Raw genomic sequence first — 20892 nt, 5'->3', positions numbered from 1 at the left:
ACGAAAGGCGTGTTACTAATTACCGAGATTCGTCCGTGCGCATTGCTCTGCACAATGTAATGCGACACGATCTCCCACTGAGATGATTGCGAAATTAGGTCATTCATTGCCACGCGCTCGGCAATTGTTGCTAACCTGATTCATGGCGTCTCCTACAAGCCTAGTTCCGCTGGCTTGAATAATCGTATCTGCAATAGGCCCGGTACTCACGATATCATCGTTGCCCTACACCAGTGGTTCTTAACCTTTTTCCTCCAGCGCCCCCCTTCAAAAATTATCGTGCTCTAGCGCCCCCCCCCCCCCCCACACCACATTGTAAGGACTGTAATAAAGACAATGGGTAAGAGGGACAGCCGAAACAGCACTTCGTCAGCCCCTCTAAAAACGATTGTCTTGCGCACCCATAGCGTGATAAAACAAACTTCTGGGGGCTTCGCCCCCAATAATCCCGTCGCGTGATTTCGATGGTCAGCAAAGTTTGTGTGATCTGGTCGCTCTAGGCGCCAAAATTTTCAATAATGCATGAATGAATAGGTGGTAATTGCATATATATGTCGCTATTAACTTTTGATCCTCTCAGCCCACGTAATCAGATTTACCAGTAGCTCTGAGTGAGCTGTTGTCTCGGAAAATGAAGGCCACGTAATTTATGCTTAAACATGTTCGGGCGTGCCCGTTGGTAAAATTACTTCGTTACATGTTGTTATTTTGTTACCTCTTGTCCGCTATATAGTCAAAAGTTATTGAAACGCATAAACGTACTAAACTATGGTATAAGCACAAGATTCCAAATTGGTATTTCTTCACTGGCAAATAATTTTTCTAAGATGGATGTTATTTGTCCTGTCGGGTGCGACAACATGATATTGCGGCACGAGCGATTTAAGCACCTATAGACAATTAGACTTATATACATCGAGGTTTACGGTCAATATAAGGGCAATCCTCTTCGGCTAAGGTTTTCTCGCTGACGTTCTTTTTGGCACACTTCACGGAGTCCCATATTGGCCGGAACTTCATATGTCTTCATGCATCGTGGCATGGAAATGGCCGACGCCGAAATGCCTATTTCTACTTCCTATAATTATGCGTATTTTTTCGTTGGGGAGTCGTCGAAACATGATGTGTAATTTATGTTTATGTCAACTGAGAATGGGATTCATATATCTTCTCACATTGAATTTAGTACTACACCCAGTTAATAATATTAACATGAATGTATTCCAAACAAGGCAACTCATATTATATATCACTCATGTAAGGTTGTGGACCACAACACTAGATAGTATCACCCTTTATGATACGATGAAAAATTATTCTGACGATTTAATCATAGCTCTCAAATACAAGTATAGTAAGTTATTCATTTCGTGCACAAAGCTTCAAAACATATTCTATGTACAACGGGCGCTCACTCTCAGAAGTGATATACATACAGTGTCTCCTTCTTCGATTCCCACACGCTGTGCGCTGCAGGAATTCGAAACATCTTGTCGAAAATAACCCTAGCAAGCGTGACGGTAGTGTCTTAACGCGAAATTGACGACATAAAAGTACGCACAATTCATTTTACCCGAATTATAATAACCCATTACATTCATGAAAACATATGCAGCAAACATCGTCGTGTAGCGCGACCAAAAACTTCGAGATTTGACATGTTTTGTGGAATGTTAATTTGGTCTGAATACTCATTAAGGATATGTCCTACTACTACATCATCTACTGCGAAGCCAGTTTTCTTCAGCGCCCCCCCATATCGCCCCCTGAGCGTTTCCGCCCCCTTCAAAATCGCCAGCGCCCCTTGGGGGGGGGCGCTGGTAGCAAGGTTAAGAACCACTGGCCTTCACAATCAGATCTGCATTGGCTTGGTGCACTAGGGATGATGTGAACGTGGGGTTCACGTTCGCGTTCTCTGTGTGAACCTCGGAAATTTAGAGGTTCACGTTCACAAACGAACCTTGGTAGGTTCTGCACTGTCAACCTTTTTCATATATTACAATTTTGACTTCATTATAACATATTCGGTTGAAATTCATTGCATTTCAACTGCGGGCCACTCTATATGCATCGCGCTGGCAGTATAAAAACTCAACACTAAACGAGCATGCACCTTCACGATCTCAAAAAATTTACTTGCTTTGTTACAACAGTTTGCTCGAAATATCCAGCTTTCCGTTGTGAATATTTAGCGGCTCTCTCCTATGAGCTTGACCCGCAATCACACAACATCAAGAGCGAAATAACAGGCAGTGAGCGAATGATGCTTATTCAATCAACCATTGAAATTGATATCGTTGTCTGATGTACGGGGTCAATCTTGATTTCATATGTTTATTCTATCATAAAAACCAATTACGTGCGATTGGGATGTTGGCTACTGCTGTATGACTTGTTAAAGGGGTAATATCGGTAGCAAGTACAGAAACCCGTTTTATACTCTGCTTAATATCAACGTAGCCATACTCAGACACCGATTACATTGCCCGGTCTGGCCTGGACTGTTAAGGCGTAAGATGATATTCCCTTCGAAGTCCTCGTCGAAATTGTTGGGAAATCGACGGAAGATAATGATTTTATGAGATTACTATATCATTTAACTGTCCCAGTTGATACATTTGGCGATGTTTAAAACGTCAATATGTACTTCAGTATTATGACTAGGGCTGGGCAAAATCGAGTACCTGAGTGATTCGATTCTGAATCACGTAATATGCTTCGAGTCGAGTCGAGTAATCGAGTATCACTCATTATGACGTCACAAAAGAAGTACTATGTCGAAGTTCAAATATGTAGGCTACCTTTTATGCCATCACAAAGAACATAATGCCTGTTATCCGTCACATTAAAGATACTTTGGTATTTTCAACCATACCGAGTTCCTTGCACTTCTTGACAATCTTGTGCGATAATCATGTCTTCGGAAATGCGTGTTTTCCAGTAACGTTCGTAGCTTTGTACTATGTCTGGTATGCTGCGACACGGCCAATCAAGGATTCAAGACTTTCTCGGTGGAAAATAGTATCAAAACTATAATTCTCGTTGATAAATTAACTGTCAGTTGCGAGGAGCGTATAATTTCAGTACTCGAAAAAATCGTATTTTACTACTCGACTCGAATCATTAAAATTGATACTCGATTCAGATTCGAGTACTCGAATCATTGTGCCCAGCCCTAATTATGACGTTATGTGGTCCGAGTCGTCGTTAGGTATCGTGTACATCAATTCACTGAAAGATAGGGTTGGAATTGGCAATATGACGTCACGTGACGTCATGAGGTTCACGTTCGCGTTCACACAGAACCTTTCAAAAATGTTCGCGTTCACACGAACCTGAATCTTTCAGAGGTTCACACCATCCCTATGGTGCACACGATATCATCGCTGGCTTACACAATCGAATCTGCAATCGGCCTATAGTACGAAAGATATCGCTAGGATAACTACCACGTCTCGGGCCTACCATGCTTTGGCTCCTATTTCCCGATGGCTTGGATAAAATGCCTTTAAATATATTATATGATTAGCGATTGTGATTAAAGAGTGACATCTTGAAACTAAATGACATCGATATCCGCAAACAGGTGCGATGCGTGCGTACATGCGTAATTGATTTACGCTAATACTCGAACATAACCAAGGGCGTAGCCAGAAAAAATATTTGGGAGGGGCGAAATATTCTATGACAAAAATACCCCCCCTCTTAAAGATAAGTAAAAAATAGGTGAAAAACGATGTTCTTGGGCATTTATTGGATTATTAACACAACATCTGGGGCGATCGTTGTACATATATTTCACTCACAGACATAGAGTGATGTGATAATATAATGATTGTTGAAAACTCGGACGTCAGCACTTTCGCGCCAGCTGCGAAATTTTTTCATGGTTAATGCATGAAATCGGTTCATTATATTGTTACTTGCGTATTGAAAATACGTTTTCATTATCAGATTTACCAGTAGGGCTGATGGAATGGGTGTCATCGAACATTCAGGGGGGATCTTGAACTATGTTCATACCACACGCCAACACTATTTATGAATTTTTAGAGGGTGGGCGGCGGGGGGACAGTTGTCATTTATTGCTGTTACTTCATGACTTGCGGAGAAAGCTGTCATCATTCCAGAGATCGCTCACACGCAAGGTCATGGCGCCACGTAGCTAGAAAAACAATTGGGGGGTATTTATGAGTTTGGGGGAGCTCCCCCGTGGGAACACCTCGCAGAACCGTACATGTACAATACATCCTTCCATGGGCAATTTCATCACTACCCTTTTATACATACGATTCTTTGACGCACACACACATACCCTATGGAAGCTTCTAGTTACCAGCTATAGCTTGTATATTCGTCGATCGTTTCACGGACGAGCCCAAATCGCTGACACTAGGTGATGAACAATCAGTGTGAATTTCGGGCCTAGTCGCGCGGAGCGCAAATGTTTTTTTTTAATAAATGGAAGAATTTGATCAATATTATTGGTGCGTGTATATAAGCAAGTGGTGGCCATTCTTATTAAGTACTTCGTTGAAGAACGGTTATTTTGTAACCTCTGGTAAAGATTGACGCTACTTTACAGATCGGAATCGTTGGTACACACCAGACCAAATTAAAAAAAAAACTCCTTTGATCACGATTTCAAATTAGCACTTTTTAACGGAAGGCGGTGATATTTTCCTGTACCAGTCGCATTTATATAGGATTATATCAGATTGCTGGGACAGGACCATTAGGCGCCAGCCCAGGGTTGTAACCAAGTCACAAGGCTCCGAGTCACAAGTCAATTTCACTTTTACAGTTTTGACTCGAGTCAAGTCCAGTCATTTCAATTCACCACCGAGTCAAGTCCGAGTCCAAGTCAGCGAGCAGAGGGTCGAGTCCGAGTTATAGAATTATGATTCGAGTCCGAGTCCAAGTCATTGTGTAGACTGCTCAGTTTCCTGTTAAAGTCTTGGTAAACCCACTTTTTATAACTCTGTTTGATGATATCGAATGTTTCGCATTTATAATATACCAATTTACCTCACTTTGAACAGTTTCTGGTCGCATATTCAAGTACCAGTACCAACAGACGATATCCCAATACGCGGACGACCTCGCCTTGCTTGCCCCGAATACCGCGTCGGCACAGCTCCTCATCAACCAACTAGAGGCCACCGCCGCTCTTATTGGCCTCCAGATCAATGCCAAGAAGACTGAGGTTCTGGCCATACCAGGTCTGCCGGAGAACGCGACACCAATTCAACTGGGAGAAGTCAGGCTCAAGAATGTCAAGAGTTTTATATACCTCGGTATTGACGTCGCGGACTCTGGAAAAGCACTGAAGGCGAGGCGAGCAAAGGCCTGGGGCGCGGCAAGACGGCTACATTGCCTCTTCCACTCAAGTGCCTCACCCCAACTCAAGACCCGCATTTTCCGTGCCACTGTCGAGCAGGTTCTTCTCTACGGAATAGAAGCACTCACGCTGACAGAAAAGCTGGCTAAGACACTCAACGCCAACTACGATGCACTCCTCCGCTACGCACTCGGCATCCACCACCCGGAGCACATATCCACCAATGCTCTGCGCAAACTCACAAAAACAGTCCCATGCCGTTTGCTGGCTGCTGAATGACGCTTACGCTTAATCGGTCATCTAGTGCGGCATCAAGACGATCAACCAGCCGCCGCCATCATCAACCACATTCCGACAGAGCCATGGCGCAGAGGTGGCTGGAATAGAACCACATGGCGCTCAACAATAGACACCGAGCTAGCGCAACGCGGGCTATCGCTCGAAGACGCCCACGACCGCCCACGCTGGAGGCGCTTGATAAGGGCCCAAAACTGATATCTTGATGTTCCTTTGTTTCCTGTTTTCTTTTGCCCTTTTATTTAATTGAAAGCCGATATATATATATAATAGTGTGTTGGCTTCGGAATTACAATGAAATGTCGATCTTGGCAGTCTGAGTCTCGAGTCAATAACTTGGTTCGAGTCATGCGCAATGACTCGAGTCCAAGTCGAGTCAATACACAGACTGACTCGAGTCGAGTCATTTCCGTATTTTGAAAAAGTGACTCGAGTCAAGTCGAGTCATCAGAAAATCGTGACTCGAGTCGAGTCATTACTCGAGTCATTACAACCCTGCGCCAGCCATTTAAGCACCCGAAAATCTATATCGAAGGCTTCGGAATACATGCGTCGGTTTTATGGCCGTCAATACTTTTGAGAGCGCACTTTGCGGAGTCACGTGTAGCCTATACTCTATATGTCCTCGTGTGCCTCGGAACGGAAATTGCCTGAACTAACATGTCCCCAACCCCCATACTGAACTGACGCCCCGAACTCAACGACCTCGGGCTACTCTATAGATAGTGTATCTACTGGTACTGTTGTATTCTCATAATTGAGAATGCAGCTAAATTCAGTTATGGATGAATTTGCGAGAGAATATTTTTTCGGGATACCGATGATGAGACATCAATGGACACTAAATCGCGCGAAGCGCGAATAAAAATTTCAGGTTGCATACATGTTCCCCACAATACTGTAATAATTATTGATTTAACGAAAATTTTCAAAAAATTTGGGGGAGCGATCGCCCATTTCGCTGTTCCCTGGCTACGCCAATGAGCATTACCATCAGAAGCTGTGTGTCAAGGCTCGAGTTATAAAAGAGGTAAGGTTTGAACCACCTGAAATCGGCGTCATTATAGCACATATTCCATAAAAACTCGTACATTTTGACTTGCGCAAATCGTCGTCGAGGCTACGTAAGACGTATGACGCATTGATAAGCGTGCGTATTTAATTGTTCAAGACAGATTAGGGAGTCGCTAATGAACAACACTTCCGGACTCGTCGACAAGCTTATCATACGCGTATAATCGTCAACACGAGGATGTTGTATAACCGTTATTTACGCGTGTACTTAACCCTAAGGAATTGATGCTATATTACTAAATTCAAAAAAATCGACCCCCCCCCCTTGTATTTCAACTCCCCTTACTTTTCGGCTGGCGACGCGCCTGCCCGAGATACAGAATTGTGTCTTTGTCGCAAAAAAAATAATGCAGTTGAAGCAAATGTGAAATAATTGAAGATGGCATTTGGCAACTTTCCGATGATCTTAAGTTTTGTACGTGCTGGTATCCTTAATAGGATATGTTAATGTGTGTTGTTAGATGTTAGCATTAACTTGTCCTGCTAACCTGATAGACTAGTGCAATCTGCCGTCGATCGATGATTGCGTTTTGACCGCAATCGTACACGATCCACTTCAGATCACTTGAGAATTTGTGGTAGTGGGTTAGATAGGCTGGCTAAACTACAGCGCTTTACTCTTACTTCAAAAATACACTTGTTATTTCAACACACCCTTTTCTATCTTCAGCACGTACTGTTGGATATTGATGTGCTTCTAACGATATCCTGTGATAACTACGATACCATATAGCTATATTATGGCAGAAAACAGCTTTGAACCGCAATCAATGGCGAGGGACAGGACGACATGGCCCAAGTCGAAGGGGATTACTGTACCAACCAGCGGGATGTCGGGACGGACATTGGAAGGCCATCCTGAAGAATCGACTTCGCAATTGGCGGACTACTCTCAGGATGCGATGCCCGGAGATGATTACTTGAATCACCATTCACCACCATCAGCTCAAAATAATCTATGGGATAATCACACCACTCTATCAGTCAAATGTTACAATGGTGCAAACCCAACCGCGCCGGTCGTGTCGTCTGGTTTTGATCAATCAATGCCCCAACAGACTGGCGCTACCGCCGTCGCTACGTTGGGCGTCAGTAACACTAACGCCGGTGATTTTCATAAAACTCAAGAAACTACCACGACACGGAAAAACGCTTTGGGGAATTTGTCGTACGCCGACTTGATTACAAAAGCCATCGAATCGTCGCCTGACCAACGGCTGACCCTCTCGCAAATCTACGAGTGGATGATGAAAAATATTCCTTATTTCAGAGATAAAGGCGACAGCAACTCGAGCGCGGGCTTGAAAGTGAGTATCTGAGCAAGGATTCTGAGTATTATATTTTGTATTGTATTCAAGGCAGCGTATTTTGGCGTTTTACTGTGTTGCTATGACGCCAGCATAGTTCGCACCTCTGGTTTTGCTAATCATTATTCACCCCCATAGGCGCCGGACGCTAATTTTTCTTGGGTATGCGGGTTCTATGACGTCACAAAGGATTGACATCATAATGCGACGGGATTGATAATCAAGGTTAATATAGCATCGATTCATTAGGGTGAAGTGCATGCGTAAATGCCGATTAAACAATCTCCTCGTGTTAACGAACTTGCGCGTATGATAAGCTTGTCAACGAGTCCGGAAGTGCTGTCAATTAGCGAGTCCCTGATCGCTCACGAACAATTTAATACGCTGCTTATCAACACGTTTTACGTAACCTCGGCGATAATTTGCGCAAGGCAACATGTCCGAGTTGTTATAGCCTTGACACACATCTTCTGATGGTTATGTTCAAGTATTAGCGGAATTCAATTATGCATGCACGGCGCACGCGCAATCGCACGTGTCTGTGGACATTCGATGTCATTCAGTTCGGCGATGTCACTCTTCAATCACGATCGCTAATCAGCATTGTCTACAAGCCGTCCAGAGATAGGAGCCAACGCATGCTATAGGCCCGAGACGCGATAGTTTGCCAGCGATGGTATTTTTAGTACCAGGCCTGCCGCAGATGAGATTGTGTAGGCAAGCGATGATGGAGGCAGGATACGAGATCGCTATTGTTTGGATACCTGGTCATTATCGAATTCCCGGGAATGAAAAGGCAGATGAATTGGCCAGACGAGCGAGTCAAGCCAGTGTGCAACAGACATGGGGTGATTACTTCATGAATGTAATCGATTGCGATTACGATTAATTCTGAATCACGCGATTACGATTACGATTACAGCAAAATCAGGAAGTAGTCGATTACGATTACGATTACATTGGAAAAGTAATCACGATTACTCACGATTACATTTATTTTGCTCCTTAGAACTAATCTTACAAGATACACAATACAAATGTCCACAATACAAATGCCACCCGGGCCACCCACAGAGGAATATATACAGGGAAATTATTTGTGCGTGCGTCTCACGAAAGTTTTTCTTTTCGTCATCTACGTTTTGGTGACTGCAATATTCTTTGATGTTATATATAGCAGACCGGAGGTCACGAATTAATAACATACAATAAAGTAATTACAACAACATACCAGATGATATAATTATGAATTACGTTCCCTCAGCTGCATTGGTAAATCTGACTATCGGGGGCTTAGAGAGGCTTAAAAATGAAGAGTAATATAATGCAATTACTAATATTATTGACAATAATTCAGTCTTTAACTTGAAAATTGACCAGCTTATTGGGGCCCAAGACCAACGTTCGGAGTGCGGGACGAATTGCTGTTTTGGTCCTTATTCTAGCTACAACCCACGCTATCATGGGATATAAGCGGATGGCTATGGCAGCAGGTAAAGAATTGCGAAATAACGATTGGTGCCCGTTTATGGTAGAGTCATATGAGAATAAGATAAAGTGACCATAGAATTCTGTCTTCTTCTTAATACAGATACTGCACGCTGCCGTTACGAGAAACGGCAATGAACGGTTCGGTTATGATATGCATTAGCAGCTGTTGATTTTTAATGCTTCGTTGTGGAAATTGTAATGTTTTATTTGGCGAGTACAAAATTTCAAATCCTTGCTCGGTGTACGTACGTACTAGGGATGGTGTGAACCTCTGAGAGGTTCAGGTTCGTGTGAACGTGAACCTTTTTGAAAGGTTCTGTGTGAACACGAAAGTGAACCTTATGACGTCACGTGACGACGTATTTCTAATTCCAACCCTACATTTTAGTGAAGCTATAGCCTATATTAATGTACACGATACCTATAGCGATGACTCTGGCAGCATAATGCCACTTTATGCTAAAGTACAAATTGACGATTTAAACGTCGGCAAATGTTTCAACTGGGGCAATCAAATGGTATAATAATCCCATAAAATCAATATCTCCCGTCGCTTTGCCAACAATTTCGACGAGGACAATGTATTCGGCGTCTGAGTATTATGACGTTAATATTGAGCAGAGTGTAAAACGGGATTATATACTTGCTACCGATATTACCCCATTAACAAATTATACAGCAGTAGCCAATACCCCAATCCCACGGATTTTGTTTTTATGATACAATAAACATATGAAGTCAAGATTGACCACGTACACCTGCTAGATTTTTTACATTAGACAACGATATCAATTCGTTTGTTTGGTCGAATAAGCATAATTCTCTGGCACAAACGGAATGCTGGTTATTTCGAGCAAAATTTTTGAGATTCTCAAGGTGCATGCTCGTTTAGTGATGATTTTTTTTATGGTGCGAGCGCCATGCATTGAGTTGCCAGCAGTTAAAATGCAATAAATTTCAACCAAAGCTGTTGTAATGAAGTGAAAACTGTAATATGTGAAAAAAGGTTTACAGCTCAGAACCTACAAAGGTTCGTTTGTGAACGTGAACCTCTAAATTTCTGAGGTTCAACACACACAGAACGCGAACGTGAACGTCACGTTCACACCATCCTTGGTACGTACTGCATAGGCCTGCTGCTCGCCGAACACCAACAGACAAATTGCGTTTAACTATAAGCATAACCTTTAACCAAACATCAATATATAAGTTACCATTTGCAACTAGGAAGAATGGTGGTTATTATCCTGCTGCGAGGTAGTGGCGTCTGGAGTGTTGCGATAACCTGATATATCGCACGGCAGGTGTTCTTACAATCACACTACAATGTACGTCGAATATCATACAATGTGTGGATGCTTCTTACGCAATCATGAGCGAAGCTAATACTTCTGACGTAATAATGAGCAGTGATGTTTCTAAATCAGACGTTTGTGCTATCATTACCCTGGTATAATGTCTTTTCCTTGTTCGCGAATGTTGCGTTTATGTCATAGTTCTTGTACAAATAAAAAGTAATCGCTCTTTCACAAAGAAATCGATTAGATATGGGAAGTAGTCGATTACGATTACGATTACTTCGTAATTTTTTCGAATGTAATCGATTGCGATTACGATTACTTGAAAATGCTGTAATCGTCGTAATCGATTACGATTACTAATCGCGATTACCCCATGTCTGGTGTGCAAACGACTGAATTCAAACCTTCCGTACGAGACATCGCTGCTTCGCGTCGGAAGGCGTGCATCGAGCTATGGAATAACCGCTATTCACAATCGGATAAGTCACAACAATATAAGGAATGTTTTCCAACCGTATACCACAGAGCAGACGTGAATGGACTACCGAAAAGGTATCAAGCGATTATGTTCCCACTACAAACCGGACATTGTGGACTAAAAGCACATCTATTTAAATTGGGAATAGCAGATTCAGCCAATTGCTCAACGTGCCGCCAAGAAGAGAGTGTCGCCCATTATTTATTGACGTGTCGAAATTATAGGCACCAGAGAAGAGTTCTCGAGGACACGTGTCGGAGGAAGAATATCGCCCCCACCGTAACAAACTTTTTGACTGACACGCATATTTTTCCATACGTTGTGGAATTCGTTCTCGCAACGAAGCCATATATTTGAGTTTATTTTTTGTAATGCAATACCCACCCCTAGATGATAAATGACTTTTTGGATATGGCGAACAAAACCACTTGCGTTATAATCGCCAATCAAATAATAATCAACAACAACAACAAATGCATGCACGGCGCACGCGCAATCGCACGTGTCTGTGGACATTCGATGTCATTCAGTTCGGCGATGTCACTCTTCAATCACGATCGCTAATCAGCATTGTCTACAAGTCGTCGAGAGATAGGAGCCAACGCATGCTATAAGCCAGTGATTCCCAAGTGCGGCCCCCAGCTAGCCTTCTTGCGGCCCCCAAAAATATTAGGAAATCGAGTTATGACAAAAAATTAAATTTATATTTATAAAATACACTAGCTTGGCTTAGAGTCTGGAGTTTTTAATTAAGATTGCAGGAAAGTCGTGAGTAGACTGCTATCGTTACGTCCAGTAGAACGATCAGTAGCTATAGATATAGATAAAGACAGGACCATAAATGCCGCACGCCTAACCCCCAATGAAGGGTGGCGAGCTCGAACGGGGCTCAAAATTATTTCGTGAATTAGCATAAATTATTGAGTTTTTTTTTTTGGAAAATTTACGCATCTTTTTCAAGTTTTTTGGCTGTAGGCGTGATTTCATGCTGCCAAATATCTTGATTTTTGGGTACTCATCCCCAAGAAAAAATGCGCAAGATTTATAGAAATGGGCATTAGGCATATCGGCGTTAGCCTTTACCGCGCCACGACGCACCAAGCGAGAAAACCTTGGCCGAACAGGACTGCCCTTATGCTGACCGAAAACGTCGTTATATATACAAAATACTAGGGATGGTGTGAACTTGGAGTTCACGTTCGCGTTCTGTGTGTGAACCTCGGAAATTTAGAGGTTCACGTTCACAAACGAACCTTGGTAGGTTTTGCACTGTGAACCTTTTTTATATATTGCAATTTTCACGCCATTATAACATCTTTGGTTGAAATTTATTGCCTTCCAACTGTGGGCTACTCTATGCATGGCGCTGGCAGCATAAAAAATCAGCACTAAGCGAGCATGTACCTTGACAATATCAAAAATGTTACCTACTTTGTTACAAAAGTTTGCTCGAAATATCCAGCTTTCTGTTTGTGAATATTTAGCGACTCTCTGCTGTGAGCTTGACCCGAAATCACACGACATCAAGTGCGAAATACGCTACTACATAGGTCGTCAGCGAATGATGCTTAATCAATCAATCAATGAAATTGATATCGTTGTCTGATGTAAAAAATCTAGCAATAGTACGGGGTCCATCGTCTCGATTTCATACGTCAATTGTATCATAAAAACAAATCCGTGCGATTGGTGTGTTGGCTACTGCTGTATAACTTGTTAATGGGGTAAAACCCTTTTTACACTCTGCTCAATATCAACTTAGAACCACTCAGACGCCGAATACATTGTCCGGTTTGGCCTTAGACCGGTAAGGCGCGTGAGCTTATATTCCCTTGAAAGTCCTCGTCGAAATTATTGGCGAAGTGACGGAAGACATTGATTTTATGGGTTTAATATATCATTTGATTGCTACAAGTGATATATTTGGCGATGTTTAAAAAGTCAGTATGTACTTGAGCATTGTGGCATTATGTGGTCCGAGTCGTCGCTAGGTCTCGTGCACAATAGGATATATCACTTCACTGAAATGAAGGGTTGGAATTAGCATTATCACGTCACGAGGTTCACGTTCACGTTCACACAGAACCTTTGAAAAAGGTTCGCGTTCACACGAACCTGAACCTTTCAGAGGTTCACACTATCCCTACAAAATACTGTCTTGGCAATCTTAACCTCACGAGACAAATACCATCCGGCAGGAAAAAATTATATTCCAGTGAAAAAATACCAATTTAAAATCGTGTGCGTCACTTAGTGTAGAAAACCTACGTTTGGGCGATTCTATATTTTTTGATATCGCAGACAGGAGATCACGAAATAACATGTTACGGAATCATAAATGGGCCCTACAGTTTCCAAGACACCTCACTCATCTCTACTGGCAAATCTGATTACGTGAGCAGCGAGGACAAGAAATTGATAGCAATATATATGCAATTGACCGATTTTATCATGAATTATCGAAGATTTTCGCGCCTCGCGCTGGCTCACTTAACAGTACAACTAGTTTCGTGGCAAAAGCGAACAAGGTGATAGGGATAGGTTTAACACCCTATGGGAGCTCAAGACCCAAGTTTACTATTTTTTTGGGGGGGGGGGCTGACGAAGTGCTGTTTCGTTCCTGCCAACGGGAATATACGCCCGAAGATGTTTCATTATTATAGAGGGGCCCTACCTCTTCAAACACACTTCCCTCGGCTCTACCTGTAAAACTGATTACGTGAGAAGAGAGAAGATAAAAATTGATGGCAATATATCCGCAATTCCCGATCATATTGACCGATTCAATCATGAATTACAGAAACTTTTCGCGCTTGGCGCGTCCATGCGATAAAACCTGACTCACTAAATCGCCCCGAAAGCAGCATAATTGGTAGTCCTATAGCTCACGACCGAAGCGTCCGCATAATTTGATAGGTCCGGTCTTTATCGAAAGCTAGTTTCGCACTGATTCCACAAATACAAAGTGAAATCTCGCCAGGGCAATAAAACTACTCCGAAATAGCCTCCAAAGGTCGATTGTTCTGAACAATGGGAGCGCAGCAACACAATGACCATAACAATGGCCAATGGCGTCAAGTGATTCATCGGAACAATTCCAATTTTCATATTTTGATGACATTTTGGGTCCGTTTGATTGCCCTGGTATTCGTGCGGCCCCGACCGTGCTCTGAAATTCTAAATTTGGCCCTGACACCGAAAAAGTTTGGGAACCACTGCAGTATAAGCTATAGGCCCGAGACGCGATAGTTTGCCAGCGATGGTATTTTTCGTACCAGGCCTGCCGCAGATGAGATTGTGTAGGCAAGCGATTAAGGCGTGCGCACCAATGCAGATGCGATACTGCAGGCTAGCGATGGTATAAAGCGCATCGGGCCTATTGCAGATGTGATTATTCAAGCCTGTGAAGCTAGGCTTGTTGGAGACGCGATAAATAAGGCAAGCGATGATTGCCGAGCGCACGGCAATCAATGGCATAATTCCGCGATCATCCAACCGGGAAATCGCGTCGCGTTACATTTTGCACAGACTAATCTCGCTAATTGGCAACACGCTTCTTGCTTGATACTTATTATGCAGAGTGATCACTGAGTAATACAGCCGATACCTTAGTGATAGAGCTGGAACCTGAGTGATACAGCTGATACCTGAGTGATACAGCTGATACTTGACTGATACAACTGAGATCAGGGTTGTACCCAAGTTACAAGGCTTCGAGTCACAAGTCAAACTCACTTTTATAGTTTTGACTCGAGTCAAATCGAGTCACTTTCAATTAACCACCGAGTCAAGTCCGAGTCCAAGACATCGAGCAAAGGGTCGAGTCCGAGTCCACGTCATTGTGTTGACTGATCAGTTTCCAGATGAAGTATTGTTAACCCACTTTTTATAACTCTATTTGGTGATACTAAATGGTTCGCATTTATAATATTCAAATTTATCTCACTTTTAGCAGTTTTTGGTTGCATTTCCAAGTAGCCTACCAGTACCAATAGCGACATCCCAATAGTTTGGTTACTTAACTATTCTTCGAATTTATAATGTAATGTCGGTCTTGGCCGTTTGAGTTTCGAGTCATATGACTTTGTTCGAGTAATGCGCAATGACTCGAGTCCAAGTCGAGTCAATACACAGATTGACTCGACTCGACTCGAGTCATTTCCGTATTTTGAGAAAATGAGTCGAGTCGAGTCATCAGAAAATCGTGACTCGAGTCGAGTCATGACTAGAGTCATTGCCGCCCTGGCTGTGATACAGCTGATACTTGAGTGATGCAGCTAATACCTGAGTGATAGAGCTGATACAACTGATACAGCTGCATATCCACAGGGCCTTACTTGTTCCCCGACTTTTGTGAGTGAAAAGTTGTCACACACCGGCACAAGAAAGCTTTGTAAAACGACTGTAAACCAGCTCGGTTTTTCGCTCAAACACATTGTGTTGTATTGATGAGTATGTTATCAATACTTATTTTGCACCAAATCGCGGAACCACCATAAAGCGAAAACACACGGCGTTAAACAACGTAGCCTACTCCAAAACAGCCACCTGCGGCTATGAAGCTCGATTCAGCTACGGCCAACCATGGGCTAAGATGGCGGCGTCCGAGAGCAAAAATGAAAATCGTCCATTGGCCGCGCGCAACTGGTTACCTCGCTCACATAAGCGGGAGCAGGTAATGTCGTAAACGTAAATACATTGCGATTTGCTCCAAATAACACAGGGGTTTATGCCGATGCATGCTAAACCGAATTCTAGGTATGCTGCATACCTAAAGAAATGTTTAAGTATGCGGGGCATACCTTGCATACCCAGGCTCAGCGCCTATGGTCACCCCGCTGGTCGCAAACCTGGGCTGATCCAGGAAAGGCATCTCACGTAAAACTTCAGCAAAATCATTCTGCGGGTCAATGAGCAAGAGCAGTGATTTGCTTTGGTAACCCCACACCCGAAACAAGATTAAAGAGGGTCTCGTAATGTTGAGGGGAATTGTCTTAACAGCACGAGACAAACAGTCTGACAGAAAGTCCACCGGAACCGTTTGGCGCCGGCGTGGGTATTTTTACCCATTGCCAGTACGAGGGAAGCGTACTGTAGTAGAACCACTATATATCCCGTTCTAATCGTGCTAGGTCGCTGCTGTTCATTTCTGCGGATATATATTGTTTGTGAAAGTTCATTGATACCATATTATTTGATATATATTATATCTAAGACGTCGAAATCGGATATCAAATACCGTAGATAAATATGCTGCAAAATACACTATCTCGGCAACGCGCGCGTCATTGACCACTATCACATAACGTACTGTATGTTTTGTTCTAGCCGTCTTAGAGCATAGTTGTTTCTTTCTGTAAAAAGCTAGTGTCCATACAAGTTCACAGATATCTTCATATCTGATATTAGTTACATATAAGGTGTTCAAAATCTATGTGATAGGCCGCGTGACAAAGATATCCGCCGACCGCATCATTTCGCGGAAACGCGCATTCCCGATACCCATCATATACCCTGTCGTATATTTGGTTGTATTCGTCATAGCCAGTTGTTGTAGTTTGTTTCTATGAATAGCGCTTGTCAGCTTCTGATTTTCTTGCTAAAACAACTATACTAGTTATGTCTGCATCGCTCAAGGTTGCATTTGAAAATCGGGAAGAGAATTCTCGCAGCCTATACCGTACCAGCTTTCAAGCAGATGGATGAATATTGGTCACATAACGGGATATATATCGAGTTCTAATAGTGATATACATTCATAGATTGTGTCTGTGAATAGTTGTTGCCCATACTATTCTAAATAATGGCTAATAGTCAAGTATAATTCGGAATAAATACAATATTACTCAGCGCACATACCTGCGCAAAAGTGTGCATCTCGATATACAAAGAGCTGTCGTATAACGATATATATCTTACGTTGTAGTAATGAAAGCCATCTACGGATTGTCTCTTTCAATAGAACTAGCCAATCTCCACCTTCAAGGCCAAAATAAACAACATTAGTTATGCCTATGTCACCCCAAGGCCGCTTCTGAAAATCGTGAAGAGAATTCCTGCAGACTACCACACTAGTGTCAAACGCGGGGACGAATATCCGTAACATAATGTGTTATATCCTGAATTTTATCGGTAGTTGACATTCTTAGATTGTTTCTGAGGAGAGTACATGCCCAAAAGATTATATCTACATCAGACTAACAGCTAATAGTGATGTATATAAGCCAACAAGACCAATTCTACACGCTGTGTATTCCGCGCAAACGTGTGTATCATGTTTGTATGAAGTGCTACCAACTAACGTCATAAACCTTTACGTAGTAGAAAGATCTGCGTTTGTGGTTTTGTCCTTATAGTTAGGTCTTGACAATCTCCGTTTATCAATACTAAAGTGACCCATTTACGTGCTCTATAAGCTTTGTAAATGCCCTGGAAGGCTACGCTACATAATAAATACACGCGCGTCACTCGCTCACTCGCCGATGACTCATTCGCTCTGCGGCCTGGTGCGTGTTTATTGTGCAAACCGTCAGTACTGTATCTATTGCATAATGGCGATATTAGGGCGTATTAGATCGACTGAGCCATCTCCATGATCATGATTTCCTCGTAGATATGATTCACAAGAAGCCTATGTCACCAGATATCCATGTTAAGGTTTATAAAGAGTGCAGTAAATGTAATACGTTTCTCATCAACGAACTCTCGGCTTGCTCTTGATATGAGCGGCCAGACACAGGGCTCAAAATGAATTGAGTGGTGCAATTGGACCCGCGTTGACGTTCTGATTCGAACGACACCTTGGCTACCGTGTTCCAATCCCATTAAGGTACAGTTTTTTGTTTTTGAAAATTGCAGCAAAATTTTTCGAAAATTGCAGCCGGTGCCAATCGGAAGCAATTTCGGTCCGAATCTGTAGACTTTGAAATCAAAATGAAATATATCGAATTAATCTCACACGCAGTATAGGCGTGTCTGTTCGTTTATTGCAAGCTAATTGGTAATGACCCCAATCACACTGAGATGTGTAAGGATAATGAAATGGTACCAAATATCGTTAAGCTCCTGCGCCGATCTTGGGGAGTGCAAGCACAACGTCTGTCACGTTGGAATTAACAATTATGAGCCATAATGTAAGAAGAAAATATATTTCCCTGATATATCAATATCCTGCTGGGTTTGTTGGATCTGAAAGGCGTAACCCTCATCGTAAGTTTGAAACGATATAAATTTCTGCGCCTTGCTCTGACCAGAACTCGATCCGGCATAATCTGTCGCTCCACGCCAAGTTCAAGCGGGTCCAGAACGAAGAGACAGGGAAGTCTTCGTGGTGGGTTGTGAACTATGACGCCAAGCAGGAAAAAGCGCCCCGCGGCTGGGCTGTCAGCGTGGATGCAGTCAATGCTAAGAGCATGGCGGCAATGAAGGACGCTGCGAAACGCAAGGTACATGTAATATGGTATTCGAGTAGGTATTACCTGCTTTTGTTACATTTTTTGCTACAAACTAACTTAGCATTTACACAACTTGGGCTTTCGTAAAGTCAATATGGATTAGTTTCATAGTTTGCATCACTTTTATGACTGAAATAAACACAGGAACCAGGCGAAATCGCCCCTGTAACAAATTAACTTGATATATTTTCGAAAATTGCCCTATTAGTAGGGCTGGGCAAAATCGAGTACCCGAGTGATTCGATTCTGAATCACGTGAAATGCTTCGAGTCGAGTCGAGTAATCGAGTATCACCCATTATGACGTCACAACATAATGTAATATGTCGAATTTCAAATATGTACCTTTTATGCGACCACAAAGACTATAATTCCTTTTTTCATCACATTAAAGATACTTTGGTATTTTTTTACCAAGCCGATTTCATTGCACTTGGTGACAATGTTGTTGGATAAATATGACTTCGGAAATGTGTTATTTCTAGTAACGTTCGTAGCTTTGTACTATATGTTTGGTATGCTACGATACGGCCAATCAAGGCTCCAAGGCTTCAACAGTGAAAATTAGTATCGAAACTATAGTTCTCGTTGATAAATTAGCTTTCAGTGGCGAGGAGCGTATAATTTCAGTACTCGAAAAAATCGTATTTTACTACTCGACTCGAATCATTAAAATTAATACTCAATTCAGATTCGAGTACTCGAATCATTGTGCCCAGCCCTACCTATTAGTATTGTCATTAGTCATTTTGCGTTGTCACAAAGATTTGTTCTGAAATTTCGAAAGTGACCACCCTCTGATTTATTACTATGCGACATATCGACCAAATCGACTTTTAAAAACTCTGATACCTCTACCTGCAATAGTTTCGAAGTGTATTTGAAATCACTATCACTTGTAATTGCTTAATAACTTCTATTTCTATTTGAGTATAGCAAACCAGCAATGCTGACTACTTTGACAACATCTGGTATTAATTGCATTGTGGCAATGTATCCTATATGCCTTGTCAAGGCCGTGTGTACAGTCTGTACACTGATCGTGTTGACTACATTCTGACAACCTATTACTTCTATCCAGTGGAGATCTTATTCGAGTCGATTTCGGTATGTAGGCAACATGAATATCAACCACAATTTCCATCTCCGAAATGACAATCTTATGATCGAATAATTCCCTCTGCTAGCTAGCTGTATTTTATCAAATTAGTGATGGAAATAGAGAAAGTGCCTGTTATATGGCAAATGCGTATTGATCAAGCTCACATGCATGAGTAGAGGGATTCTACATTTTCCAAATTTCGAAACAAATTTGAATCAACTCAATGCCAGATATTGTGATTCGGAATTCAAGTGGCATGTATCTTATTTGATCGTAAAACCCTGTGCGCTCCTATCGTTTTGTTATACTGTTTTGATCAAACGGAACGCTTGAATCGGATCTCATCAGGCTCGTTCGAGACTGAAGTTGTTTTGACTCTCCGAGCGCAGACGTTTGACTCAAGTCATCATCGTCATCTCTAGCCTTCCACAGCCTGGTCAAAAAGATGACTCAAGACCGTCTGCTTTATCACCCAAGCGTATGAGCTCTCTGAGCTGGTGTATGTGCTCGTTATATTGCTGGTGTCGATATTTACGCAACCTTATTGCTGCTCGCATTTTGTTGTTTCGCTCAGTCCTACATCCTTTCTCTTTGTCGGTCTTGTTGAATTTGGCACGTGGCAGAAACCGGGTTGGTCGATCCTGGTAGATACTGTGTACGAATTTCGTAAACCGCAACCATGTTGTTAATATTATTTGTTGCATAGATAGATAAATATTGTATTATACCATACCATTCACTATATGTGGGCTGCAGGTGGGGTATATCCGTCGTCCATTGTAGCTTATGATAGGGTAATTTATTTTGCTACAAGTTTATGGTTTAAAAATGCGCCTTAAACAACCGCCTGGTGTGTCAATAACAGCGGAAGAAAACTAATGGTTTTGGGCTAGTTCATCTATCACATTTGTGTGTCCTACAATACAATACACTAAAAGACCGGAAATCCACCTGTAGAATAGCACATTGATTATACACTTCTTTAAAATTGATGTGATTTCGATTTTGGTAGATCTTTTGCAAAAATCGTGTTTTTGTTTATTCAGCA

The 20892-nt window shown here is 42.3% G+C and overlaps 1 protein-coding gene across 6 annotated transcripts in view; it reads left to right on the top strand.

Annotated features, from left to right (window-relative positions):
* Positions 1-3184: 3184 nt before the first annotated feature.
* Positions 3185-20892, top strand: part of LOC145452267 (forkhead box protein O1-like) — a 32676-nt gene continuing 14968 nt past the window's right edge. Inside the window, exons 1-2 of one of the 6 annotated variants that reach the window (XM_080330484.1) lie at positions 3185-8019; positions 18543-18734. In XM_080330484.1, the coding sequence (XP_080186610.1) occupies positions 7453-8019; positions 18543-18734 (759 nt within the window). In that variant the 5' untranslated portion in view covers positions 3185-7452. The remainder of the gene's footprint in view (positions 8020-18542; positions 18735-20892) is intronic. The other 5 variants (XM_080330483.1, XM_080330482.1, XM_080330481.1 and 2 more) reach the window with 5 other exon arrangements.

The sequence above is a fragment of the Botryllus schlosseri genome, chromosome 12 (assembly GCF_051294905.1).
Source record: "Botryllus schlosseri isolate E-star chromosome 12, Bs_hap1, whole genome shotgun sequence".
Taxonomy (NCBI): Eukaryota; Metazoa; Chordata; class Ascidiacea; order Stolidobranchia; family Styelidae; genus Botryllus; species Botryllus schlosseri.
This window is presented reverse-complemented; position numbering and strand designations above follow the sequence as displayed.